At 58.3% G+C, this 27,009-nt stretch overlaps 1 protein-coding gene across 14 annotated transcripts in view; it reads right to left on the reverse strand.

The window, feature by feature from the left end:
• Positions 1 to 1,179: 1,179 nt before the first annotated feature.
• Positions 1,180 to 27,009, reverse strand: part of MYO18A (myosin XVIIIA) — a 94,002-nt gene continuing 68,172 nt past the window's right edge. For 7 of the 14 annotated variants that reach the window (XM_059149904.1, XM_059149903.1, XM_059149900.1 and 4 more), the window contains 21 exons: positions 25,585 to 25,713; positions 24,730 to 24,873; positions 24,252 to 24,341; positions 23,997 to 24,116; positions 23,685 to 23,796; positions 23,155 to 23,282; positions 22,771 to 22,925; positions 20,885 to 21,008; positions 20,593 to 20,793; positions 19,924 to 20,034; positions 19,318 to 19,422; positions 18,868 to 19,014; positions 18,373 to 18,486; positions 16,927 to 17,043; positions 16,678 to 16,761; positions 16,109 to 16,246; positions 13,610 to 13,795; positions 13,154 to 13,293; positions 12,303 to 12,347; positions 8,915 to 9,037; positions 6,355 to 7,607 (listed from right to left, as the gene is read on the reverse strand). In XM_059149904.1, the coding sequence (XP_059005887.1) occupies positions 6,362 to 7,607; positions 8,915 to 9,037; positions 12,303 to 12,347; positions 13,154 to 13,293; positions 13,610 to 13,795; positions 16,109 to 16,246; positions 16,678 to 16,761; positions 16,927 to 17,043; positions 18,373 to 18,486; positions 18,868 to 19,014; positions 19,318 to 19,422; positions 19,924 to 20,034; positions 20,593 to 20,793; positions 20,885 to 21,008; positions 22,771 to 22,925; positions 23,155 to 23,282; positions 23,685 to 23,796; positions 23,997 to 24,116; positions 24,252 to 24,341; positions 24,730 to 24,873; positions 25,585 to 25,713 (3,759 nt within the window). In that variant the 3' untranslated portion in view covers positions 6,355 to 6,361. Of the gene's footprint in view, positions 1,905 to 6,354; positions 7,608 to 8,914; positions 9,038 to 12,302; positions 12,348 to 13,153; positions 13,294 to 13,609; positions 13,796 to 16,108; positions 16,247 to 16,677; positions 16,762 to 16,926; positions 17,044 to 18,372; positions 18,487 to 18,867; positions 19,015 to 19,317; positions 19,423 to 19,923; positions 20,035 to 20,592; positions 20,794 to 20,884; positions 21,009 to 22,770; positions 22,926 to 23,154; positions 23,283 to 23,684; positions 23,797 to 23,996; positions 24,117 to 24,251; positions 24,342 to 24,729; positions 24,874 to 25,584; positions 25,714 to 27,009 lie in introns of those variants that run through there. The other 7 variants (XM_059149910.1, XM_059149913.1, XM_059149914.1 and 4 more) reach the window with 4 other exon arrangements.

A 27,009-nucleotide genomic window follows, 5' to 3' on the forward strand; every position in this document is an offset into this window, starting at 1 on the left:
AGTGGGTTAAGCCGCTGCCTTCGGCTCAGGTCATGATCTCAGGGTCTTGGGATCGAGTCCCGCATCGGGCTCTCTGCTCAGCAGGGAGCCTGCTTCCTCCTCTCTCTCTGCCTGCCTCTCTGCCTACTTGTGATCTCTCTCTGTCAAATAAATAATACATAAAATCTTAAAAAAAAAATAATCAGAGAGATCTCAACATTTCTGAGCGGAGACCAGGAGAGGATGCGGCAAGGATGGCTCACCTGATTACAGTTTGCAGGCTCTTAAAAGGTGGTGTTTGTCTTTCTGGACCAACCTTCTCATCCTACTAGCTTTGCCTGCCCCAAATGACCTTCCAAAAAGCTCTGAGTGGTACTGGTCTGGTGTGGGAGTAGAACAGTGACCCAGGCGCTTCCCCCGGTCCCCACAAGAATCCTCTGTTCCCCAGGGACCACCCAGGACTTTACCTGAGCCTGAAGGAACAGGCAGGAAAATTGGCAGAGCCAGGAGGAAAAGGACATTTATTTCCATACATCAGGTAAACGGGGAAGAGAGAGCACAGCCCAATGAGTACAAACCAATTGCAGGAGGGGGGTGGGGGGGACAGCGGATGGGAGCGGCACCAGGCACTGCCCTCGGGCCCCCAAGTCTGGTGGCATTGGCGGGATGACCTTTAGAGTGGGGGATGGGACTGTCAGGCCACATGTGGTCCTGTCTAGGGTGAGTGTGTGGGGACAAGACAACTGGAAGAAAAACAATGGCTCCGGCTTAGGACACAGGTGGAGGCTTGTGTCTAATACACATCACTACTGACCCAAACCCCCATCTTCAGTTTTTCTCATCACAAGCCCTCCACCTGCGGCCTTCCCTCTCCAGCTGGGCTTATGGTCCAGGCAACTATGACAGAGCGGCAGGGAAGCAGCGCTCGGATAGGCCCTGACCTGGTGTGGGTGGAATGGGTTTAGTCTTAAATAGGTCATTGCACTTAACACACTGATGAGACAGAGGGGGTGGGGCATGAAAGTGCCGGATGGTACCAAGGCACCCCTGCCCGTGCAGGCTGGTTCAACCCATACCCAGAAGCACCTGAGAGCCCCTCCCCAGGCTGACCGAAGAATCCGGCTCCTGCTCCGTTCACCGGTCTCTCCAGCTGCACAGAGAAAGGACCGCTCTCGGAGAAGTGGAGATGAGATTCCCCTAGTCATTCCCGCAAACTCCAGCTGCCATCACGGCCCCCTCCCACTCTCAGGGATGCAGCTGTGATGGAGAGGTTGGGTATTTAAATTAAAAGTAAAAAGACAGCAGGCACTGAGAAGAGGAAGCCCTCACCCCAAGCCGGGGGCTGTGGGGAGGGGAGGCAGTAGGGAGGAATGGCTGTTCCTGCCCCCGACTCGTCCCCGTGGACCCAGCAACCTAGAGTGTCCCAGCAGGCAATGTGTCCACCGTCCCTGAGCAGGGGGCTGAGATGGAGGTCAGCTTGCTGGCTCCATGCCGTGCCAAAGCCACCTGCCACTGCCCACAGAGTGTGGCATTGTGGAGGCAGAAGGAGCAAAAAGTTCTCTTCAGGAACTCCTCTCTGCTCTGCCCACCCCTCCACCTCGTCCATGTGGAGATGTCAGACACCCGCAGCGTGGAAAGCCCCCCAGACCTGGAGGGGGAGGGTGTTTCCCATGCGGATCAGCAGTCTGGTGGGGGAGACCTGTGCCCTGCCACTCCCTGGGAGAGGCGCCGTGGCAGCAGAGGCCCGGAGGGTACAAGAGGTACAGACCACTCCCCTGGGCTATGCGTTGGTTTCTGTCGGTCTGGCCTCTGTGTCGCTGTCACTCAGATAGTTATGGGAGTATCGTGGCCTGGAGGTGCTGTCCAAAGGGTCGTGCTCATCATCTGACCGGTCAGGGGCAAGGGACTTCCAGTAGCTGGTAGGGCTGCGAGGAGAGAGGAGCAAGGTCATGATGGAACGATGCTCTTAAACCTTCAGCACCAAAGCCCTTGGGTCTGAGGAGGCTCCCACAACCCCGCCACAGCATTCCTCAAAAGCCACAAATTGAGAGGTGACTCCAATCCCTCACTTCCCTGGAAGATACGCAGAGTAGTGAGAGAAAGGAGAGCATTGTCTGGATTCCAAAAACCTCTGAAAGTCCCTGGAAAGTAATGCCGTAGAGCTGTAGGTCTCAACCTAAGAATCGGCAACAGACTCCTGTGTCCTTCCCCTTGAGAAATTTTGATTTGTTAGCTTTTGGGTGGAACCGAGGAATTCTGCATTTTCAGTTCTTCCCCAGAAAACTCCGATGCTGGTGGTCCATGGGCCACACTGGCTTGGAGACTGCGGGTCGGTAACCTCACCCCCAACCATGATTCCTTCTGAGAGGGAGGGTCTTTCCCCACTGGATACTCCCAGACCTTAATCCTTTCTCTTCATTGTTTTCCTAAGGCCTGTGAGCATTTCTGCCCTTGACCATGGCATCATCTACTCACCGCAAGAGGAGGGAGGCTCAGGATGTAGGGACTGGCTAGAATTCTGCTTCGTGGTGGCATAGTCATCCCTTTCTTGGTACCATAACCCAATCCTACAGAGTTTTCATCAGGCCTCCAGCTTCCTCTCACCAGGATGGGAAGGATAATTATCCCCTGGATGGGGCAGGCTCATGGCATTGAGCAAGGACAGAAACCTCTTGCTGCAGTTATCTTTTTTCCTTCTCTCCCAAAGCCTTAGAGACGCCTGCCCTCGCCCCTCCCACCTCTGCTGCCTTCACTGGTTCAAGTGCACTGGAGTTTCAACACTGAACAAAATGCAGCCCAGACTGTGTTCCCCCCCCACCCCTCAGGGCCCTGCACCCAGAGTCCCTGCTCAGTACGCTCCCAGGGACAGAGCTCTGCCTCCCCATCCTAGAGAGCTTTCCCTAGGATAAACAGGAATTCCGTGATCCCTCTGCCTCCAACTCTGCTTTAAGAATCCGATGGGGGACCTTGTTTACTGGCCCCTTGGAAGAACTTCCATCCCCAAACCGAAAGGGGAGGAAACAGTGTTCTGCAAGACCCACATTCTTAGCTTTTCCAACTGTGTTCGGAGGATAGGGTTTGGCTACGGAGTACTTCCTGTGTGTGACACTGTCCCGGGCACTCTGGACACCCATCTTACTCTTCATGATAACCCTATGAAATGTCACCAGGAAGCTGGTTCAAAGACAGAAAGGTTCTGGCTCAAGGTCACATAGCCAGTATGGAAATTTGAACTTGGACTCTTAGACCTCAAAGCCTTTTGCTGACTCCAGCCTGCTGCTAGATGGGGTGACCTGAAGAGAAAACACAACCAAACCTGAATGTTCCCTGCCCTCCTGGGTGAGAGCCCAGGGAGTATGTAAAGATAGGCCTCTCTCTCTCTCTCTCTCTCTCGCTCTCGCTCTCTGTGTCTCCCCGGGGAGAAGGAAGAGCCTGATAGAATACATGTTCAATTATGCAGAATGGTTCAGGAATGGGGCAGTCTGGTTAATAGTTATCCTATTTCTCATGAATGTATTACCATTTTTAAAGGAATCAGAATAGCACAAAACACATTTCATACAAACTAGACTGAACGTAAATGAGTCTTACTTTGATGGGCCAAAGGCACTTAAGGACTCTAGGGTGTCTCAGGGACAAAATTATAAAGCTCAATGATGACTGTGCAACATAGAAAAAATTGGGGTTATTTTAGCTTTTGGGTTGTTTGAATTCTAAATTAGTGGGAGCCTGGTTTTATTTTCAATTTTTGGACAGAATTTCTGGGCACCCAAGTGCGAAGGTCTGCTGTTGGGCAAAGGACTTTGTGGAAAAACAGTAGGGTTATTTTGCGGGGGGCGGGGGGCGGGGAGAGGGGGCTAGGCAGATGCCAGGACTGCGACCCAGATGCCGATGGGGCATTGCCGGGTAGGGCCAATCTGAGCTCTTTTCCATTCTCGCACCTCTCCTGAGTTGGGCTGAGGCCCCCACTCCCACATTCCTGTGATTGCCAAGCAGACAGACGCCTGGATAAATGACAGCCAGGTTCTGATACGGCTCCATCTGAGTGCTGGGCAAGCGGCAGAGGTAGCCAGAGAGGGGAGCCAATGCCATGCTCCTCTGCCCTGCTCCGAACCTAGGTAGCCAGGTGTGCTACAAGCCAGGCTCCTTTGTGGCCTCTGGAACCACAGCTGTAGAGTCAACAGCCAGCACCTTGCCCCCTCCCCAGGCCAAGAGTCAGGGCTGGCAATGTGAAAATTTTAACCAAATTGTTCAAAAAGCTTTCCTCCCCACAAGCCAGCTACTCCTGCACAACGCTGTCACAAACAATTTGGTGTATGAGCTAATTTCTGCTGGGTGAGCCCAGGGTGGCAGCCCCCTCCCCTTGCCTTTGCTGTGGATGAGCTTGGCTTCGGAGTTCTCACTGGGCTCCTTTGCCAGATGGGAAGCTAAGCCACTGCTCTGCTCCTGGCCCCCATGCTTGGCAGTTTAACTACCCAAAGCCAATTCACACTGAGCCCAGCCAGGCCCTCCCTTCCCCGGCCCTTCTCTGGCGGGCTCAGTATTGGCCCGCTAGATTCTGGCTTGGGGCCCACTCTCCCTGCTGTGAATCTGATCCTCTTGGGTGGTGGTGTGTAGGGTTTCGGAACTACTCCTGCTTTCCTGGTGGACAAGAGGAACTGTGCAGGTGGCTGGGGCAAGAAACAGGCTTTTTTGTTGTTGTTCTTGCTGGTCATAGGATCAAAAATTGGACTGAGGCTGAGAGCATTGGGTCTGAGGCTGGGTGGCGTACGATGCCCAGCTAGGCCTGCACCTCTCTCCCTTTCCAGGCAGGGGTGCAGTACCCAGAAGGGCCTGGCCTACCAACTGACTTCCTGTGCTGGGGGAGGAGGGCACTCGGCAGGGCTGCCAAGGGGAAGAATGAGGCAGTAGACTTGTCTTTTCTGACAACAGCTTCCTAGTGCAACCCAGATGCTCCCTGCTCTTCCCAGAGCACCCTGCAATCATCAGCCACATGGGGGAAGCGACAGAGCCCATGCTGAGCCCAGGGGCTTGGTGTCAGAGCAGCTCAGGGTCTGGGGATTCTGAGACAGCCATGAGCCTGGTCTGGGTTTAAATTCTACCCTCTCTGCACCATCCCATCACCCATCTCCAAATCGCTGCAGGTAACATTCACTCCTACCTGTCCATTTCTTAAAACGTAATTGATCCCTTTGGAGAGGATTCTGCCCAATCAGTGTACCTGCCCGGGTGCCCATGGCACGCGAGGCCCACAGGCATGCGACAGGTGTGTTAGTTCATGCAGTGGCCATGCTCCAGGGGGCGGCACTCTGGGGTCACATCTCCTGGGAAGCAGCAAGCTTGCCCTGGGAGGTACCATGCTGAAAACAGCTTCACATAACCAGGGTGATCCAAATGTCACCACCCACCAGGGAAACTGGCAACAATGGGATTCCAGTGAGTCAGTCTTTGCGCCTTTCTTCTGAGACGGGGGTGTGGGCATAAAGGGCCTAACTGCTAGATCTCCCTTCCCACAGAGAGAAGGCTGGGGGAGGCAGGAGAGCCAGGAGGGGTCTGTCAGTCAGCAGCTGCTAATTTCTATTCATTATTACTTTTTAAGATGCTCTGAGCTGAGGTGCCGCCCATGTGTGGGCTTCAGGTGGGAGGGCTGGGGAGGGAGTCAGGCACCTCGGGGTGTGATGTAGGGGGTGGTACTGTGGGGGCTGTGGCCCTGGGGAGCCTTGCACTCTGAGGCTTGAGATGTGTGCCAGGGAGGAAGGTGGCTTTGCAGGGCAGGGGAAAGCCGAGCCAGAAGGCCTCAAAATAGATGACGGCCACTAGTGCACCAACTCACACCCGGGAGGGAAGCGAGAGCCCTTTCCCGAGACCAGCCTGTTGGGGCATCAGTGCTGCCAGGCACGCGCACCAAACCTGTTATCCCCCTGCTCTGCCCTGGGCCGTGTGGAGGAGCGCTCAAGGGCAAATTGAATAGCCTCCATTCAGATCTCAGCAACATCACTTCCCAGCTGTGTGACCTGTGACTGTGGCAAGTGACTTCACTTCCTCGAGCCTCGGTTTTCTTTCCTGTAAAGTGGGGCTCATCCGGCCTTGGTTATGGAGTTAGCCCGAGGATTAGGTGAGTATCTAGGGGGGGCCCTGGCCCTCAGCAGGGACTTAATAAGTGCGAGCGACTGTCCACCGCAGGATTAGTCTGGGGGGGCACGGGGCTCAGGATGACTAACGGGCCCTACTCTCCAAGGTGGGAGCCAGAAGGCTCCCTGAGGCCAGGCGTGCCCGACAGGAGTGAAGCAGAGGCCTCGTGCGGGCGGGCGAGATGGGGGCATGTTAGTTCACACCGAGTGGCACACTCCATGCCCCACGCCAGCTGCCACCTACTGCCGCGCTAGTCGCTCTCGGGCCGGTACAGGTACCGCATCATCAGGCTGTCCACCTCCTTCTTGCGCTTCTTCTCCTCCTTCCGAGACTGCCGGGACTGCCGTCCCGCAGCCTCCTCGTCTTCAGCATTGGGGCCCTTCTTCACGCTCGAGCGGCTGTGGCCTGACACCGTAGAGCCGCTGGAGCTGGACGAGGACTCGGACTCGGTCTCCGTTCTCTTTCTCCTTGATCTGGATTTCTTCTTGCCCTTGCGCGAGCGCCCCTTCTTCCGCCGTCTGGGCTCCGAGGAGTCCTCGGAGCTGGAGCTGGAGTGGGAGCTGCTGCGTCTCCGGCTCCGGCCCTTGTGGCTGCTGCGGGAGCGGGAGACGTCGGCAGCGGAGGCCGAGCGGCGGATGCTGGCTGCCCGCGCTGGGAGGTCCAGCTGGGCGCTGCGGACGCTTTGGATGCTCTTCCGGTCATCTTCCTCCGAGTCGGGCTCCAGGCTGCTCCTCTGGAACGGGCCGGGTTTGAAGCTTAAGACCTCGTTGATGGCAGCCTCCAGGTCAGGGTCCAAGTAGGAGTGCCGGCTGACGGGGCGGATGCCAGCGCCCAGGGGCTCATCTGTGGCCGAGGCTGAGACACGAGGCCGTGGTGGCACCGAAAGACTGCGGGCCAGTGACGGATGGCTATACTGGGAGTTGGCCTCGCTCAAGGCCACACTAGCTCCGTCGTCCCACGCGTCCAGGCAGCTCTGGCCCAGAGACAGGCGGGAATCCGGGCTGTCCCGGCCCCGGCCCGAGGCGCGACTCAGGGAAGGACTGAGGGTCCTGGACAGGGTGTCCAGCCGGGAGGTGCTGCGCCGGGAGATGGGGGAGCCCGAGAGTGAGAAGCTCATGGACGAGCGGGCCCCATCCTCACCGGAGCCACGCCGTGTGGCCGAGGAGGCCCGGCTGGTGGGAGCAGAGACTGTGGAGGCCCGGTCAAAGTCTGAGCCCCACCGCTTCTCCAGCCCCCGGCCCGGGCGGCTCAGGGCCTCAGAGACGATGGAGCCGCACTCGTCTGGCTCCTCCCTGGGGGCCATGCAGGTCTTCCGGGGTGGCCTCTCTGGGGAGGCCGCCCGCTCGCTCAGGGTGGTGAAGAGCGAGTCCTCATCCCCGGTGCCCCCGATGGAGTCCTTCAGGGTGAGCCGCTTCCGGTAGCTCAGGGAGCTCAGTGCCGAGGCCGGCCTCTCCTCCACCCCCTTGCCCTCTTTGCCAGAGGTGTTGAGGGCCGTTCTAGGGGAGGTAGGTGAGGCCGGGAAGAGAGAACCAGCAGCGGATTAGAAGCAGCACAGACGGAATAAGAGAGGGAGAGAGAGAAAGAGAGAGAGGGAGAGGAGCCTGCACGAAACCCAGAGAATAAAGACACAGGGGGAGGGAGGAGACAGGAGGCAAAGGGAGCCACCAGCAGCACCCCAGCGAAGTGGCAGTGAGCGCATTGGAGGAAATGAAGCAAAATAATTTGCGTCAGTGAAAATAGCTTCATGGAGAATGTCATGTAAATTAGACCATTGTTCTATTTCATCACTTTTCCCCCTCTAAAACGTTTAGTTCAATTTATTTCATTGTCAACTACCTGGAGCCTTGTGCCGCGCAGTGGTGAACGGCAGCGGGGCGGGGAAGGCGGCATTATCTGCCACAACGAAATGCTGTTTGGCTGAATAAATTAAACCAATTAGAGGGGGCCGCTGGGGTGCTGGTGGTGAGGGGCTGGACTTGGGAAGGGGCCTCAGGGGAGTGGGAGGAGGGAGGTGGGATTACTTGTCAACCCAGCCTGCCTGCTGACTCTGGGAGGGGGGGTGTGGATCAGGATGGCTCTGAGTTGGGAAGAAACTGCTAGGCAGGGGAGCCAGCAGGAGGCACTGGCACAGGGAACAGAGGATTACCCTTTCTGCTGCCATGCTGGCCGGGAAGTGAGGGATGGGGACTGGGGAGCTAGATTCCAGGGGGAGCTGGACTGACTTGGCTGGACAGGAGGGGAAGGAGTTCCTCCAGTGGACAGGTGTGAGCAGGAAGCACGGGGGTGGAGTGGGGAGGGGACATGGTGAAAAGATCAGAGGAAGGAGAGAATGGGGACAGGAAGAGAAATGTGGCTGTGATAAGCAAGTCAGGGGAACCGGTGCCTTTTCTGCTGCTAGTCCTGTTAAGATTTCAGAGATCCAGAACTGGCCTGAGACAGTCCTGTTGAGGGTCATGGGGTCCAGACACTCCTTATGCCCCATTCCCATCTTGATTCTGGGGCCCAAACTTTCTGGTGGTTCAACCACTATTTGTTGAATGAATAAATGGGGATGAAGTCAAACCTACAGCAAACCAAAGGCCTGAGCCTGGTAGGAAACCGTTACCTAGGAAAAATAAGGGTGCACAGACCCCAAGCCTCCTGTGCTCATTCCACATGCTGGGGACATGCCCAGGCTCCGTGTACGCGTGCCAGGCCGAGAGGCTGGTACCAGAGGCCTGGCCCCTCCTGGACCGAGGCACTGCTACTTTATTCTTGGCTTATGAGGTAGCTTTTCCCTCCCAGCTCAAGGCCATGTACTCACCTGGAACTCTTCAAGCTGCCGTCATCAGAAGCTGCCTTGGAAGGCCCCTTGTTTTTCGACAACCATGACTTGACTCCGTCAACGCGGTCCTCCAGCTCCGAGTCCACATCTGAGTCCCCCTCGCTGTGGGATGAGGAGCAGAAAGGTAGGAGAGACGAGGGAGGAAGGGCTAAGCCACGGCCCAGTGGGGTGCGCTGAAGGGGCCACGGTTTGGCCTGGAGTGGGGGGGGGCAGGATGGCGTGCACATCAGTGAGTCAGGGAGCAGAACGGGGAGGTTAGATGGGGCGCCCCATTCACGAGGACCCTGCCCCGCTCAGCAGGCCACACACAGGACAGCCACCAAGAGGACCCTGAGGAGCATGGAGGACCTCCCATTCTACTTGTGGAGACAGACTGCTATGGAGCCAAACGCTTCCAGTGAGGATGACAGGGAAACTGTCCATTTATGAGTTCCAGCTAAACGGCCACTGGTTAAAGAGAGGAGTCCGAGGCCCTATAGCTACTTGCTGAGGCCTATTCCGTTTCTTGTCTGCCCACTCCCAGAAACGTGGCCACAACTGCGGCCATTTCCCACGCCTTCACCATCAGAGCCAGATTGCAGGCCATGGGGCGGGGAAGAGAAAGGCATCATTATGCCTTCAGATTAGGGTGAACCGGACGCCTCCTGGCTCAGCTGACAGTGGCACACCTGAGCGGGGCTGGCCAGATCTCAGACCCATCCCATCCTGTGACGTCCCCGACCCTTAGGAAACAGAGAAGGATGAAGAGGGGGCATCCGCCATTTCCCGAGGTGCTGGCAATGGCTCTGGGATTCAAACTGTGTCCTGGAGATCCACCTGAGCCCTCACAAAGTCCCAGACAATGGATCAGTCTCCTCTTCCCTCCCTCAGGCAGCCTCCTGCTCTCGCTTCCTAGTTGTGCATCTCGCCAAGCTGGCCTGAGCCCTCTCTACTGGCAGAAATGCCCAAAGGAGTGAGAATCGGAGGCTGGAGTCACGGTGACTCCTTTACAAAGCAGCAGGGGCTTAGGGACAGCTTCTGAGTGAGAATGTTCTAGAATTCTGCAAAACGTCTGCTCCCACATTCCCCTGCTAAGGAGATGCTAAGGATTTCTCCTTGATATATATTCCTTTCATCTGTGTCAACAGGAGCAGCCCCATTCCTGAATTATGTTCTTGAATAAACAGCCACACAGGCACGCGTGCGTGTTTGTGCATGCAAGTGTGTTCTGTCTCTCTGTCTCTGTCTGTCTGTCTCTCTCTCTCTCTCTCTCTCTCTCACACACACACACACACACACACACACACAGAGGAAACTGCCAGACTCCATTCTGGAGACCGTGAGAGAGCATGACCCATTGGGAGGGGAACAAAGAGGCATATTTTATGGGCTTCCATCAAAAACAGAATTATAACAAAGATGAGGCTGGCTGATACCCCGGGTAAACAGGAGTTTAGCAGACAGCCCCGAAACCACTAATGTAAGCCCCGTGCCTGTCCGAGCCCGGCAGATTTACTATGGTACACAGGCCCCACAGAACGCCAGCACCACCTGATTTATACACCCACGCAAAAAACCTCCTTCTCCAGCTTCAGAACCTGTAATTTATCACCACCGTTCATAACCATATTGATTGCCTTTAGAAAGGAGGTTCTGTGTGCATCGCAAAATCTATGTCTACATGTTAAAAGTGTTTCTGTATAAATCTCCCTTAATACTGCACTGTTTACTGCTTTCATTAAGGTTATGGCAATAACAACTGTATCTCTAAGTAAATCGAAACATTATTTTTCTGCCCGCTTTACTCGCTCGCTCGATAACTTGGCGCTGGGGCCCAGAGCGGCTGAGCACGGAGCCACACCACCTCGGCCAGCAGTGGGACTGTGGCGAGGACTGCACGCCCCAGTGCGCCTGCGTGAGTGCACACTGGGTGTGTATGTGAGTGCGCGCGCACGCGTGTGCCCCTGCCTAGCAATGGTTTAGAAGATGATCTTAAATGCGCATTTTATCAGCCCTCGAAGCTCCTCCAGCCCAAGGATGGCAAGGCTGGAACACACAGGGGACAGGCAGCTGTGGACCCAGAATACAAATTCTCCTCCTTCCCTTCAGAGCATGAATGGGTGGAGACACCGCCCGGCCTGCCCTCGCCTTCCCTTTAGTGTCAAGCCTATAGATGATGCTTAGGCTCTTTTCCTTAAATAATCAGGCCCGTGAACAAACTCCAGGGGCAGGCGGGCTCAGGGGGCAGTTGAAATTTTAAATGGTCGGAATTAAACCCCGAGTCAAATACAATTTATGTCCAGGCTCATGTGCTATTAGTTAACTGGGAGCCAAATCGCGGGGGAACAAACAAACGGAGACAGGATGGCGGGGGATATTAATTGTGTGTGACAACCGGGCTCCAGCGGCCCTCTATCACTGTTACACACTATTACATTTATCATTAGCGCTCACGGACTCCTGGGCACCGCCGCCAGCACATCCCGGCCAGGGGAGGAGGCCTGCCAGGCAAGAGAGAGTCGGGGGAGGAAAGCCAATACCACGGTAAAAAACAACAACAACAAAAAGCACACCTCCAAACAAACAGCCCTGACGAACTTGACAGAGGATCACTCTGATCGGCCTCAAGGCCCGCGCGTCTGCTCCCGCTATCCCGCTCCCACTCAGAAAGCAGGAATAGGAGGGTGAGGGCAGATCTCCTGGGCTCCCCGTCACCTGACAGGAAGCACCAGCGCAAACGCCCAGTGCGGGGAAGGGGGGGCTCCTCTGCCAGTGTGCCTGCAGGGAGCAAGGTGAACACATCTGGCTAGGTTCCTTTCTCCTGCTATGGGGAAGCAGCCCGTGAGGAGCTGGCTGGATGCCTTCTGCAAACAAGAAACTGCTAGACGTCGCCCCACACCTCGTACCCTTGTCTGCTACAGGGAGGTGGTGGGCCCTTCCAAAATGAAACCTATCCACTTTTTTCGGGGGTGGCACAGGCTCCAAAGGAGCCCCAGGGTGTGGACCAGTCCAGCCCAATCAGACTTTCCCCCAGCAAAATAGGCCGGGGAGGCAGCTACATCTGCTTTCTGAGGGAGAAGAAGGCTGGAGCTCAGGAAGGCAGACTGAGGCCGAACGCTCTTCTCTGTGGGAGCCCCCCATCCTGCCCACCCAGGCTGTAAATCTTCCTGCGGGAGTGCACCTCGTGGCCTGTCCTCTACCCCCAGTGCAGGGCCCGTCCCTTCGCCTCGCCCCGCCTCAGGACAGAGTTAGCAGTGTTAGCGTGAGGCCAGCTTGGAGGAGGTGTGAGAGGCTGTGTCCATGCAGCAGGGGCCCTGGGTGGGGAGCCAGTGTTAGGGGCGGTTAGACACCACGGAGAGGCAGAGAGCGCATGCGCTCCAGTCCTCACGGTTTATTCTTTCTTTTCTGATACTTTGTCACCATGTCCTGCAAACTGGAAACAGAAAGAAAATGGTGGGCAAGGGAGATCACCAGGGAGCAAACCAAGGTGGACCTTTCCACTGAGGACCCCTTTTTCTTCAGCAAGAGATGCCTCTGACTGGTGGAGACCAGTTGGGGGGCAGGGTGAGTGATGCTGCTCACTTGCTGGGTTGCCCTGGGGCACTGTTCTCCTGTCCTGGAAACCAGCAGGTTCCCTCTGCCTGCAGGATGGGGCACTGGTGCTCACCCAGGAAGGGGGCAGGTCTGGGGGCCAGGGTTCTGCCCAAGGCAGCCTTGGGAGCTTCTCCAGGGCCCGACCCCCACCCTGCAGAGCTGCAGATCTACCTGCCTTGTGCTTCTTCATCAGCCTCAGACTACAAATCTCTCTCTCTCTCTCTCCTGAACCATTCCCTGGGTGGGTTTTATGAGAGAAAATCTCTGGCACGGTAACAAGGCACCACAGGCTTTAAATCTCTGCTTTCCCCAGAGTGGGGCAGGCACCATCGGAAATGCAGCTAAACGGGGGAATAACTCATTGTGGACAGGCAGAGCAGGAGAGCCAGGTTTCCGTGAGGCCTGGGGAGGGAGCACAGACGGGGGGGGGGGGGGGGGAGGGCAGATGTCTCACCCAGGTGGCACCCGTCCTGCCTTTGGTTGCTACGGGATGGGGTCCGTGCTGGGGTCTGGCGATGCGGGGAAGGTGGGCTGGTGACTCAGTGGTAGGGAGACAGAGGTGGCAGCTGTTCCACCTTGTGGCCTGACCCAGAGGTGGTCAGAGGGCCTTGGGGCGGGCCGCTGCGGCCACAGAGGCCCCCTCACCTGGTGATGAGGTCCTCATTCTCGTCACTCTCCATCTCATCTTCGATGGCGGCCTGTAGGTCCCCAATGCGCTTGAATGCCAGTTTTAGATCGGCCTGCAGGCTTTGGTTAGCCGCCTCTAGGCTCTCCAGATCCATCTCCTAAGAAGCAGAGTGGGTAGTCCAGTTCACCAGGAGGGCTAGTCTCTCGTCCAGGTGCTCCAGAAAAAGCCCGCTTTAAGTCTCTCCCAGCCAGGCATGAGCTCCGTGGACTGGGTTCGCCTGATGGACACTGGGGTACCCCACCCTTGGCCCCCTAGCCTGCCTTTGGGACTTCCTGGACATGTTCCTCCTCCTTCCAATGATCTCAACTCTGGTTTCTTTATGGCCCACCCCCCCACACCCGCCCGGGGGATGTGTGTGCATACAGCCACTCAGCTGGCCTTGTGCTCAGGGCCCTGTGGGTGGGGGGCATTACCAGTTCGTGCTTCTTGCGGCTTGCCTCGGCCTCCTTCCTGGCGAGCTCGCCCATCTCCTCCTTGGTGTCCCGGAGCTGCCGCTGGAGCCTCTTGTTCTGCTCCTTCTCCCGGTTCTCGGCGGCAGTGCGCTGGTCGCGCTCCTCTGTCAGCTTCTCCATGTTCTCCTTGAGCCGGCTGGCCAGGCTCTGGACAGGGAGGCGGGGAAGACAGGCCCATCAGCTAGGCTCGGACACGGGTGTGGCTCTGGCTCTGAGCTCCAGAGTCCGGAGGACTGGGATCCGGCTCTGGCACCACACCACTCATTGGTAGGTGGGCAAGAACTAAAGCCCTCCGAAGAGGCTTCCTTTGCCTTTCTGATAAATGGGAGAATAACACCTATTCCCTCAGGATCTTTTTTTTTTAAAGGTTTTATTAATTCATTTGAGAGAGAGAAAACAAGCAGTGGGGGGAGGGGCAGAGTGGGGGGGGCGGGGAGAGAGAGAGGGAAGCATACTCTCTGCTGAGCAGGGAGCCCCACACAGGGCCCGATCCCAGGACCCCAGGATCATGACCTGAGCCAAAGGCAGATGCTTAACCGACTGAGCCACTCAGGCGCCCATCCCTCAGGGTCTTTTAAAGACTGAATAAGGTCAGGTACGTGAAGGCGACTGGGACGATGAAAGGTGCCATCACCGTCACCATCATCATTTTTACTCCCATGGCTGGAGCAGTGCCCTGGCTAGAGCCTGGGCCTACCCATCCTGACGCCAAGTGTGGGGCCTCCACTGTCAGCCCCACTTCCCTCAGAGACCCTGAACCCAGCAGCTCTGGAAGCTAGATCTCTTGTTTGGAGGTAATTGGTTCGTCGAGAGTTCCTGGATTAGGAGACTAAAGAGTCATCAGATTCTAAGCACACAGCCATCCCTTTAAGCCTGATGCATCTCTCTTCCTCCGGAAACATGGAATACATTTTTCCTTACCAGGCCGTAGGCAAAAAATTGACCTAGAGGCTGGGGTAGGGTGTGAGAGAAGGACCTGTTTTGGGTTTGACCACCGACTGGCTGTGGGATCTCCACCTCGGGGACCCCCAGCCTCTGTGTGGCTAAGATAATGGCACTAGACTATGCCATCTCTAAGGGCCATTTGTATTTAAGATCCTGTGTGTCTCAGGGACAATACTGCCTTTCCAGGCAGAAGGATACAGAGACAGGGCTGAGGAAAGGGTCTGAGGCCCAAAAGAAAAGGAGACAAGTGCACAGATCTGCCCCAGAGCCACCAGACCAATAGCTTCTTCAGCCCCTGGACAGCTCTGTGACCAAAGGCAATCTCCTTACCCCTTCCTGCATGCAAAATGGGGATGGCAATATATATTACCGATCATTCTGGGTTGTGGTGGGCGGAACAGGAACATGACTAAGCCTCCCAACTCTCCCTGGCTCTCCTGAGGACTGGGACTTTGCCTTGGGAGGTTCTGCCGTATTCTCTTCCCACGTCAAGGGGACGAATGCCCTCTCAATGCCTGCTGCCAGCCCCATAGTCACCTGTTCCCATCCCTACCCTCGTGTCTGCTCGGCGGCCCCAGGGGCTGCTGGGGAGGAGGCAGAGACGCTCCTCAGTGCGCACACCCATGAACAGAGTTCTCACGGAGAACTGTCTGTGCTTAGACACGCGTACAAGCTCGAGTGGGAGGAGAACTTAAAAACAGGGCAAGAGAAGCGTTCACTGGAGACAATTCTGCCTGCCTTGTGCTTCCTACCTGCTCTACCGGAGAGGGCGGGGCTGGGCGTGCTGGTTTCAGGGGCCTGGAAACGAGCGGACTGCATGTGGAGCACAGAGATTGCTGGCGAAAGGAAGAGCGAGACGGAGCAGAAGAGGGGCGAGCAGAACGGGAGAAGGGTCAAAGGCAAGAATGAGGAGCAGAGGGAGAGGAAGGAGGGGAGGAGGGAGGGGAGGGGGAGAAAGGAAGGAGTGCGGAGTGGGTGCGAAGACACGCAAAGGGACAGGAAAGAAGGGGGCAGACGTGGAGACAAGCAAGGAGAGAGGAGAAAAAGCAGAGACAGGAAGGGTGGGAAGAACTGAGGGAAAAAGGCAATAAAAACGGGAAAGGAGAGAGAGCACGCGAGCGGTGAGATGAGGGAACAGACTTCAGCCCTCACAGAAGTGGCGCCATCCACTGCATATTTATGACCCTGCCGGAGAGCGAGTGAGGGGACCGGTGGGGGGAGCTCATGGTAGAGGAAAATATGAAGACAAAAAGCTAAGCTGCTCTGGTCCCTTGGCAGAAAGCAAGCACGGAAACAGAATGTAAAGCAGGCTGGCTCCGCGGTGCCCAGAGAGCAGGAGGGGCAGGCGGGTGGGTTGGGGGGGAGGCACCCGCCCCGTCAGCTGGCCTGGCAGCCTGGCAGGAGCCTCCGAGGAGCAGCCGTGGCCTGCCCAGGGCTGCGGAGCATGCGTGGCTCCAGCCGCCGAGACGGCCCGGCCCTGCTCTGGGCTGCGGGCCAGGACGGGGGTGCACCCACCTCCAGCCTCTTCACTTGGGTCCTCTCGAACTCCAGGCGGGTCTCCAGCTCTCGGATCTTAGCCTCCTGCCTGCTCACCAGGGACTTGTCCACCATGGATTGTTCTAGGAACTCCACTTGGCTCTGGAGGGCTTGGAGCTGGGGGCAGGGGCAGGAAGAGAAGCAGGAACTGAGCCCTGAAGGGAGGGCGCAGAGTCTGGGCCCCACACCATCACCATGCTGACCAGAAGGCTGAGGCAGGGAGGGATGGGTGCCCAGGGGAGGGGGAAGGATGGGGCCCGAGCCAGAGGCATGCTCCACCTAGCCCAATGCTGACAGATTTTGCTCTTTGGAGAGAAAGGGAAAAGCCAAGGACCAGAGAGGGAATAGAAATGTGAAATAAGGCAGCTAAAGCCAAAATGTCTACTACGGTCCTTTGGCTTGGAGCCTAGGCCTCCACACGCATAGACGCTGCTCCGTGGATTACTGATGAGCGAGAGGAGCGCCTATTATACTGTGAGCTTGGGGGCTTGTCCGCACATACAGCCATCCTGCACCCTCTTTTTACCAAGGGAGACCCTGGTCCCCACCTTCTCCTGCAGCTCCTGCTTCTCCTTGTTGGCTTCTTCTAGCTGGGCCTGGAGATCGTTCATCTGTGCTAAGTCCCGCGAGGCCTGGGAAAAAGGAGTGAGCATTGACGTGGGCTGCCCCGGGAACACAAATCCCCGCTTGCCACACACCAGGTACGGGGCTGGGGCCCGCTCCCAAGACAAGGGGCGTGCGGGCTCTTGGAAGAGGACCACGGGGACGGCGCCGTGGGGAGGGGCGTGGTGGGGCACCTGAGCCACAGCCGCCTTGTGCTTCTTCATCAGCTCGTTCATGTCCTCCTGATCCTCCTCCAGCCGGCTCTGGATCTCATTCTTCTCACGCTGAAGGCGGCTCAGCTGCTCCTCCAGCTGGACGGAGGCAAGACCGATCAGAGGGCACGAGGCCTCGAGTGCCTAATGGCACCTGGTGGCAAGTCTGAACTTCCCCACGCTGCCTCCAACAGGAGGGGGGGTGACCATGCAGCCAGACCGGCCAGGGGAGCAGGGTCCAGACCCAGGGGCGTTCAGGGAGTACAGGAAAGGCTGTCTTCACGGCACAGGCGGACCCTGAGCTAAATGACAGCTGCTTCCTGGCAGCTCTTCAAAGGCTAATGAGAAGGCAGAAAAGGTCTGCCCAGAACAAATGACCCATCCTCCTGGCCCTAGCAGTCTGTGCCTTAACCTGCATGCACTCTGCCCCCTTCAGGTCTCGGGGAAGGACCCCTCGAATGTGTGAGGGTCCCTTGGCTTGGATTCGCATCTCCCCTGGGACGGCTTGCTCCCAGGCCCTCTAGCCCCACAGTCAGTCCACTCCTGGGGGGAGGGGAGCAGACAGCCAACAGCAGCTTCAGGAAGTGAATGAATCTATTAGCCTGTAATTCCAAACCAAAATGACTGCGTTGGCTCCTTCCCGGCCCCATCCATCTTGTTACCGGGCTGTGGGGAGCTGGGGAAGCCTCCGCCAAGAAATTTATTAACTCGGATTTAAATAAAATGGTAATTTTATAACAGCCTTTTTTAACACAATTAAAGAATTTGAATTACTCACCTGAAAACTGCTGAGGAGCACAAATGTCACAGAGATAAATCAAGCCCGGGAGACTGGCATCCCTCAACAGACGGGTGACCAGATGGGGGGGTCCGTGGAGCCCAGAGCCAAGCCCAGCCTCCCTGCTGCCCCATTCCCTGCCCAAGGAGGTACTGGTGCCCGTATCCCGGTAATGCATTCCCGGCCGATGGATGGGCCGCGGGAGAGGTAGGGAATTAAAAGGGAAGCATTAAATAAGAGCTCTAATTAGCTGCCGCTTGGGCTTGTCATCAGTGGGCTGGCCAGGGGAAGGGGAGGGAACCGGAGCCATCCCATCCTCTTATCGGTGCTTCGGCTAATCTCCAGGCACCTGTTTACATCCCTCAGCCACATTAGCTGCCTTTATTTATGGTGTCGGGGCCTGTGGCCAAGCTCCCACAGGCAGGTGGTTAAACAGGGAGACGGGCCCTGGCTGGCTCCCTCTTCCACCTCACCCCCCCCTTCCTGGGCCTCTGCTTTGAGTGGGGAGAGGCAAAGGAGGGGAGGCCCGCTTTCCCTGCAGAAGGCCCTGGCGTCAAGGAATTGGGCTGGGGAAGGGCCCCGTCTGTCCCCACTCTACTTTCCCTCAGCCACCCCCGCCCCCAGCCCGGCCTACACCCCCTGCTCCTCACCGCCGTCTTGGCTTTGGCGATGTCATCAATCTGTAGGTGCAGGTCTTCGATCTCCACCTCCATGGCCTTCCTCGCTTTCACGGCTGCGGCGCAGGTGAACTCGGACTCCTCCAGCTGGACACAGAGCCGTCCCCACCCCAGGGAGAGATGTCAGCCAGACCCCAGGGGCAGGGGGCGCTGGACAAGGTTGGGGGGGGGGGCTTGCAGGGGAGAAGGAGCCCAGCCCTGGCCTGTTGGGCCAGCACGCACGGGTGTCTCCCAGGGCAGGGATGGCAGGTGTGGGACCATCCACGCCATCCGGGGGCCTGGCGGTCATGCTATCTAGAACTCACAGATCCTAGGAGTCTACAGCTATGAGTGGCTTCTCCCCCTCCCATTACCTTCCTTCTCAAGGACTCAAGAATCCCTGGCAGGGGAAGGGCGGGAGAGAAAGAACTAAAATTACAGGCGTGCGATTGCCCCTTGGAGCTGACCAGCCCCACTCTGTCCAGGCACCTGGTTCTTCAGCTGGGCGATCTCCCTCTTGCTGGGGGCGTTGTTCTTCAGGTGGTCCAGCATGATCTGGGCATCCGCCAGCAGGGCCTTGGTGCGCTTCAGGTCCTTCCGGAGCCGCTTCTCGGACTCCAGGTCCCTCTGGCTCACCTGGGCACATGGCAGGAGCTGGGGCTCTGGCCTCCCCCACAGAGCCTCTTCCTGTCTTCCCCATGCCCACTCTTCACCCCTGACCTTATTCTAGAGCCCCCCGGACACACAGCAGTGGAGGATGTGCCGGGCTCAGGCCAGCCGGTGAGAGAAGCCAGGGTGTGCTCTGTGCGGTAACCACCCCATCCTCCATGTGCCGACAATGAGCTCCACAGAGCCTGCCCCCCCCCCCACCCCCTGCCCAGCTATGTATCCCTGAAAGTCACCTCGCTGAGGCTGCGCCGGCCAGCAGGCTCTGCTCACCTGGTCACTCAGTGTGGCGAGCTTGCTCTCCAGTTCCCGCTTCTCTCGCAGCACCTTCTGCTTATCCTCGTACTCCTCCTCAAGCTGCACTTCCATTTGCTTCAACTGGAGGGCCGTGGGGACAGAGGCCCCGCAGTCCCTTCAGTGTTCAGTGCCAGCCGGGCCCCTTCCCTTCTGGATCTCTCCCCCACCTCCCCCCACCACACCCGGACCCTGGGAAAACTGTGGGGCAGGCTGAGCAGATCCCAGAGGGGTCAGACCCCGAATTCGAAGTTCCCAGGGTTTCAAAGCAGCCTGGGAGGGGGAGGAGGGATGGCAGGCCGTGCACCGCAGCCCCACGCCAGAGTGGAAGGCTTTATTCCAGAGTGGGCAGGCCAGGTCAGCCTCGCTGAGTGCCCAGAAAGCAGGGAGCGTACGTCCCTCAAAGGACCAAGCTTTCTCCATAGTCCCTGAGGGCACACATCCCAGCCAAGGCCAGGATCTCAGGTCCAGAATGGAAATGGATGATAGAGTGGCTCAGGAAGGGAATCAGAAAGCCCCTTACTTTAAAGCAGGGATGGGGGAGGCAGGGTTCATCCTGGACACGCTGAGTACCCACTCTCTTACCTTCTTCTGACATGACTGCCGGGCCTCCTCTACTTCCTCATCCCGACTTTCCACCTCCTTGGAATGGGTCTGTCTCATCCGCTCCATCTCCATCTCTAGACGTAGCTTGGCCTGGAGGTGATGGGGGTGGGGGGAGGAACCGGGTTCCTGAGCAGCCCCCTTCCCCCTGCAGGATGGGTCTCCCTGAGCTCAGGGGCAGGGAGTTTCTCTGCCCGCACTTCCCCAAGCTCCCACCTTGCTCCTGGGGCAGCCGGCTTCCCCAGAGAAGCCAAATCCCCTCACTAGATGTCTGATGCTGGCCCAGAGCAGGCTGCCAGACATGAGGACAGTTGGGCAGCTTTTCCATCTGGCCTTCAGGCTCTAGCTCTCTGAACTGACATGGTGGCTCAGCGGCAGGCCGGGTGGGCACGTGGCCTTCTGGCTGCTGGGCATCCCGAACCCCTCAATACTAAAGCTCAATCAAGATTTATTCAAAGCAGGACGAAAGCTTAATTATTTTCACACTGTGTCTGGCAAAGATCAGGTGCTCCCTCAGCATTTTGTGAGTAAGGGAACGAAGGACTGACTGCACGTGGGAACTCGCCCTCCCCCGCCGCCCCCTCCACTCCAGCTACCCCCTAGGTTTGCTGTGGGAATGGTGGGGCCCCCCTCGGGCAGACTCTGCAGCACCTGCTCCAGCATCTGGATGGTCCCGGCCTGCTCATCCAGCTCCTCTTCCTGATCCTTGACCTTGGCCTCCAGGTCCCGGAGCTGTTTCTTGACCTTGGCCAGAGAGGCTTCATCTTTAGACTCTTGGGAAGAAATGTCCTGGAGTTCGGCCTCCAGGGAGACAACCTTCTGGGTGAATCCGGCAATGTCCATGTCTTTTTCCTGGAGCGAAAGAGAAGATGAGGCTGGCCTGGGACCAGCTCTGGTCTGGGGGTGGGAGTGGGGACGGGGGGATGGTGGGTGGCCCACGCACCTCCAGTTGCTGCTTCAGGCTGAAAGCCTCGGCGAGGAGCGTGTCCTTCTCCCGCTGCAACTTCTCCCGCTGCAGTTTCTCCCGCTGGGCCTCTTCATGAGCCTGCGAGAGCTCGCTGTCGAACCTGTGAGGAAGCAGGGACGGCCAAGGTGACCCTGCCAGGGCAGGGAAGAGTCTGGGTCTCCAGCACCCAGAGGCTGCCAGGAAGCAGGGCCACGGATGCAGACAGGATGCAAGCAGAGGGGACCTCCTTATACAGCCCAGAAGTGGGAGGCAGCGGTGAGGTGACACCCAGGCTCACAGGCCATTGAGGCCCAGCTGGCCGTCTGCTCTGGGATGGGGAGCATTTCACTGAGGTGGTCTAAAGAGCCCTTACACTAGGTGAGCTGAGGAGGGGACCACAGACTGCTTCTGGGGAAGCAGTGGACAGGCTGCTCCAGGGAAGAGGTAGACAGGCTCTCCATTGTTGTCTTAACCTTTTTCTGTTTCCACAGATCAAAGAATGAGGGACCAGGGTGAGGGCAGAGTGGGCTCAGAGATACATAGAAAGGGACACCGTTGCCTCATCTAACTCACTTTCCATGGTTCCACTTGGCCACTCCAGAGTGGCAGCCAGCTCCAGCCCCCACCTCTCAGTGCCAGCCCCTGGCCAGGGCCATGTGGCCCAGCAGTACCCATGTCACCCCCAGGACCCCATCCCTGCCAACAGAAGCCAGCTGTCCCACCAGGCCCAGCCTGCAGGTGCTGGCCCCTTTCTTGGCTCCTCTACCTCCCAGCCTCCTATTTCCCCGCCCAGTGACTCTAAATAAGGAGCAAATTGCTGAAAGTCCTCTTAACACCTTCCCCGAATAGCTAATAAGGTTCCCTTCGAAAATACTGAAAGACTCCCTCCCAACCCAACCCCACATCAAAAAAAAAAAAAAAGGGTAAGCAAACTCCGGGCAGCTGAAATGAAACCTAATAAGTTGCCCAGCAGGGAGTGCGGCGAGTTGGTAACTAGGCCAGGCTGGCACTGCCATGGCAGGGGTGCTTGGGAGAAGGGGTCCCACTAAGGGTGAACCGCCTCTAGTGAACGGGAGAGGGGGTAAAGGCAGAGAGGCACAGTGCTGGGAGGGAGGAATAAGATCTCCCAGCTCCCCTCACCGTTGGCGGGACCCAGTTGGGAGGACAGCAGAGCGCCCAGGAAGCTGAGGGTAACTCGGGGTCACAGGAAGGACTCAGCTCTGCCCCGCTCACCCCCAGGGTTGTGGGTGTGGGGCTGTCCCTTCACGAAGGCACCCGGGGCCTCTGCCAAGAAGCCCTCCCCTGCAGAGGGCAACCAGGCGCTCTTCCCACTCCCTGGGGCCCCCTGCTGTTCCCAGGGTGTGTGGGTTCCCCAGTGTAGCTAATAAAGGCGTCCCATTCCCATCCCCAGCCGGGGAAATTAATTTAGATTGGATCTGATCCTGTGAGGGCTGCCCCCCTCCTTTGTGTCATTACCATAATGAGATGGAAGTGGCACGGTAGTTCAACAACATTAGTCAGGAGAGTGTGTCTGTCTGTGTGGCTGAGGCGAGTGAGATGTGGGGAGCTGGGTGGGGGCAAGGGGCAAGGGGCAAGGAGGGGTGAGGATGCTTTCTGCACAGGGCCTGGTGGGAGCTTTGTCCTTGCTGGGCCCAGGCAGGGTGACGGGCACACGCTGCAGGGAACGCGTCCGAGAGCCGAGGCCTGAGCAGGCCTTCAGTGGGGTCAGGGCCTGAGGGCTCCTCGGAGGTCAGGAGAGAGGCCTGTTCCCATTCTAGGCCACAGGACCATGCGGCCAAATCCAGGCCCTCCTTCCTTCTCCCTTCCCTGGAGGGGGAGGCCCCCAGGAAGTCTCGTGTGTCCGGGGCAGGGGACCCACCCACCTCCTCTGCTTCTTCTCCAGCTCGTGGTTGCGGACCTGCTGGCCCTCCAGGTGCAGCTTGGTGTCCTGCAGCTCGGCTGTCAGCCGTTGGCACTTCTTCTTCAGTTGCTGCAGGGCCCGCTGGCTCTCGTCGCTGTCTGCCTGCAGGTCCCCGAGCTAGGGTGCGGACGAGGTGCGGGGTCGGCAACCGGGAAGAGGCCCAGAAGTGGAGAAGGGGAGGAGAAGGAGGGGGGCGAGGGAGGGAGACATCCAGGGATGAGGGACGGAGTCGATTTGCCCTTGGGTGTCTGCAGCCCAGAGGCTAACCCGCCAACCCCTCCTGGGTGCTCCCAGGGCACCACGCCCCTCCAGGGCCCGTGGCCTCCAATCCTTCCACCAGCCTCACCCGCCTCTCCAGCTGCCTCTTGTTCTGCTGCTCCACCTCCAGCTTGTCCTCGAACTCCTGCTGGAGCCGCTTCTTGGTGAAGTCCACCTCCCGCACAGCTCGCTCGTACTTCAGGCGCCACTCACCGCCTGTGAGGGTGGGGCCGACAAGAGAGGACTGGGCTGCTGAGAGTCCTGGACAAGGGGTGGAGGGGGAGAAGGACAGGACGGGGAGGGGCAGCAGGTGGCATTAGCCAGAGGGACTCAGGAAGGTCTCTGGAATGATGGCTTCCCCCCAAGCCAGGGAAAGACTAGAGAGGGTGTGTGGCTGTGTGCTGTCCCATCCCAGGGACCCGCAGACCATGGCCCTCGGACCCTGTCCTTATCATGGCTCTCGCAGGCCTCCACGATATTCCCTTGCGTTTGCTGGCACCTCAACTCTTGTCTATTTCTGTAGCCTTGGCCCAGCTCCAGGAGGGAGACAGGCCAGGGCTGGGGCTGTCTGGGGGCTGCTGTTCAGGCCCCCCTGAGCTCCTCGGGCCTCAGACCCACCCGTGTCATCATCGTCCACCTCCCCGTTGATCTCTGCTGCCCGGATGAGGCGGGCCTCCATCACCTCCATCTCCATCACCTCCATCTGCTTCTTCAGCGCATCGTACTGGGTCTGCGGAAGGGAAGCCTGTGAGGCTGCCAGCCCAGCCCCTCACCCAGGCCCAGCCAAGGCCCCAAGCCATGCAGACCACGGGCACGTGCTTACCCCGGGCAGATAGGACTGCCGGGCCACCCGTTCCCAGGGGGGAGCAGATGGACGCCAGAGCGCGGTGGCAGCTAGCACGGCGCTCTCCACCCCGGCCTTGTCCTCACCTGCAGCTCCTTCATCTCCTTCTCGGCTCGGAGCCTCTCCGCGGCCTCGGCGTCCAGCAGCTGGGAGGCGGACTCTCCTGTGTTACGTTCATCAGTCAGCTCCGATGTCAGCTCTGAGATCTGGAGTCGGGGGGAGGGAGTCGCCACCAGTTGAAATGCCTGCCTCACTCAGCTAGAACCCTGGGGGGGGGGGGGCTCCTGGACCTGGCACCCTGCATGGGTGGGCCAGTCGGCCTGGCCCTGGGAATCACTGACCCGGGTCTCCAGCCGGTCATTGTTGAGCCGAAGCTCGTTCCGCTCCTTCTCCACCTTCTCAAGCTTGTTCCGCAGCTGCTGGATCTCCTCCTGGGGTGTAGGGAAGAGGGCAGACTGAGCCAGAGGCTCTGTAAGAGGTTGGGGCCTGGAATCTGCACCGTGGGGGTAAATGAGGCTGGTGAAGTTCCTGCCAGGACATGGGGAATAGGGAGGGAGCCCCTGCCTCCCAGGGGCTCTGATCCTAGACCCCTCCCCAGATGCTGAGGATGCCTGAGATTTTATACCAAGAGGCTACCCAGCGGCTTAGCCAGCGCTCCAGAGGGATGCCTTCTGTTTGACGGGCATCGTTCAAGGACATCGGCTCTCTGGACTAAATAAAGAGTACTTGGGAGCCCAGGTCGAGCTGGCAAGACTTTCTGCCCACATGGATGAACTAGTCCTTCTCCATCGACTTGGCCCTTCCCAAGCCGTTACGTACGTCTTTGTTCCGGATCTGTTCCTCGGACAGCTGTACCTCGATGAGGGGCCGCACGGTGGTAAAGAGTTTCCACCAGGCCCAGTCCTTCACCCCTTTGTTCTTCTTAATGTTCTTCTGCACACAGCGAATGGCCAGGTCCTGGATCTAAGTTGGGGTGACAGTGGCGCACAGCACAGCTCTCAGTCCCAAGCCCAGCCAGGATGGCCCCTCCCCCCGCCCATCACCAGCGCAGCCACAGGGCCGCTCCTCTGGCCCCCTTAACCCCGGTTTGAACACTCCCTGCACCCCCCAACGCCCACTCCCAGCCTCTCCCCAGCCCTCAGAGAGTGGGCAGCCGAGAGCTCGGCCCTGGGAGCACCGCACTGGGCACTAACCGCTCTGGCGTCATTAGGAATAATTTCATCTGCTTTATTTGCTGCCTGATTATTTCCAGCACCCTGGCCTGGATGTGCTATAAAACCTAATCTTGCTGAAACACAAGAGGCGGTGGTGCTGGCTGTTTTATGGACTTGCTAATAAGAAAAGGAGTCGCTGACACAGCTCCTTAATCTTCATGGAGCAGCCTAGGAGCCAGAGCCCACCTTCGCCTAGCCGCTGCCCCCCACCCCCGCCCCATGACCGTGCTGTGTAGAACCAGCAGGCTCGCTGGCACCAAGGAGCTGCCCATCCCCCACCCTGGCCCCGGGCATGGTGGCCCTAGAGGGCCCTGCTTCATCTCCCCCAGGTGACAATAACTTGTGGACCCAAGACCAGCCTCTGCTCCAGCACCTTCCCTTGAACCCCCACCCCCACCCCAGGAACTCCGCTTCGCTGTCTAGGCCGGGGAGTGGGATGGAGATACCCCAGAAACAGCACCTTTTTCTTCTTGAAGTGCTGGCGGGCCAGGTAGCCCCTGCAGGCCGCCTGGAACAGGGTTAGGTTTCTGCTGGTTTGTTCGTCCCGCTGCTCCTCCAGCCGAGCCAACGTGCCTGCCCGGAAGAACACCTGTGGGGAAGCAGGCCAGATGGAGGCGGGAGATGGGCTGGGGGCGCAGGACACCAGCAGGCCTGGGAGGTGGCCCTCTGCCCCCAGGGAAGAACCTGAAGATCCAAGGGAACAAGAGAGGAGGGAAGGAGCAAGGAGAGGCCCCAGGAAGGCTAAGGGAAGAGGGCCAGGCCGGGCCTGGGGAGGTTTTTCCGGAAGAGGAGGAGGAAGGTGGGAAATCTAACTTCAAAGAGAGATAAAAGGAGAGGGAGGGCAAAGGGAAGGTATCTGTATCTGGGGCAAGAAGGAAATAAAGCAGCCACAGTCAAATGGGGACAGGACAGCCCTCAGCAACATCCTCTTCCCCCAGGTTTCCTTCCCCCAGGACTGCCAGCAACAATGTCCGGCCCCCGTGCCCAGAGCCCACTGAAGGGCCCAACCGCAGGTGCCAGCTGCCTGGGATCAGGCCAAGTAGATGGTGGTGAAAGCGTGTAAGGAGAGAAAGGTCCAGAAGCCGTGTGCAGAGAAAGGGTGGGCCCCCCCCCACTCGGTCTCCTCTCAGACAGCCTCCTCTTTCATGTGCCAGCATCCCACCCCCACACACACACCCAGGTTTCAGCTCATGAAAACGCCAGGGGGGGTGGGTGGGGGCCAGCCCAATCAAGGGACCTGTCCTACAGGTTTGGGGGCTGGAGGACAGACAGGAGAGGAACCAGCTGGGCGCCCCCAGAGCCAGCATTTCCTCTCCCTCTGGTGCTCAGAACTGGGGCTGGGTAAAGTGTTCCCTACTAAGAGAAAAAGAGGGGGGAAAATACACTGGTGAGCGAAGACTCTGGGATCCTCACAGAGGGCAAAGGGACACCTAGGCATGTGCCCACCTCTGCCTTGCCCAGAACACAGAAAATTCCCTTCTGTGGGTCAAAGAGCACGGGAAATACTCAGAACCAGTCTGTACAGTACCCCCAGGCCTCCCTTCAGGGGAGAAGTGGAGAGAAGGCCTACACTTTTTGCTGAGAAAGGTTTGCCTCTGGCGACTCCACAGAAACCTGGTCCCCTGGGGCTGGCCTAGGAGAAAGCCAGCGTCAGCAAACGCTTGCTTCCCCAAATCCCCGCCCTCGAGCGCTGGGTGCCCAGGATCTCCCACGGGCCTCAAGCCCTACTTGAGCCTTGAGATTCCACCGGGGGTGGGAAATAGCCAAGTCCCGCCTGGAGGCGGACATAGGGGCTCATGGTCAGGGCACATAGCTGGTCTGACTGAGGCAGAAGAAGGGAGGCGGAGGGTTAGGGGCTAGAGAGTGGACCCCCATTCTCACTGCC

Source organism: Mustela lutreola, chromosome 15 (assembly GCF_030435805.1).
Source record: "Mustela lutreola isolate mMusLut2 chromosome 15, mMusLut2.pri, whole genome shotgun sequence".
Lineage (NCBI taxonomy): Eukaryota > Metazoa > Chordata > Mammalia > Carnivora > Mustelidae > Mustela > Mustela lutreola.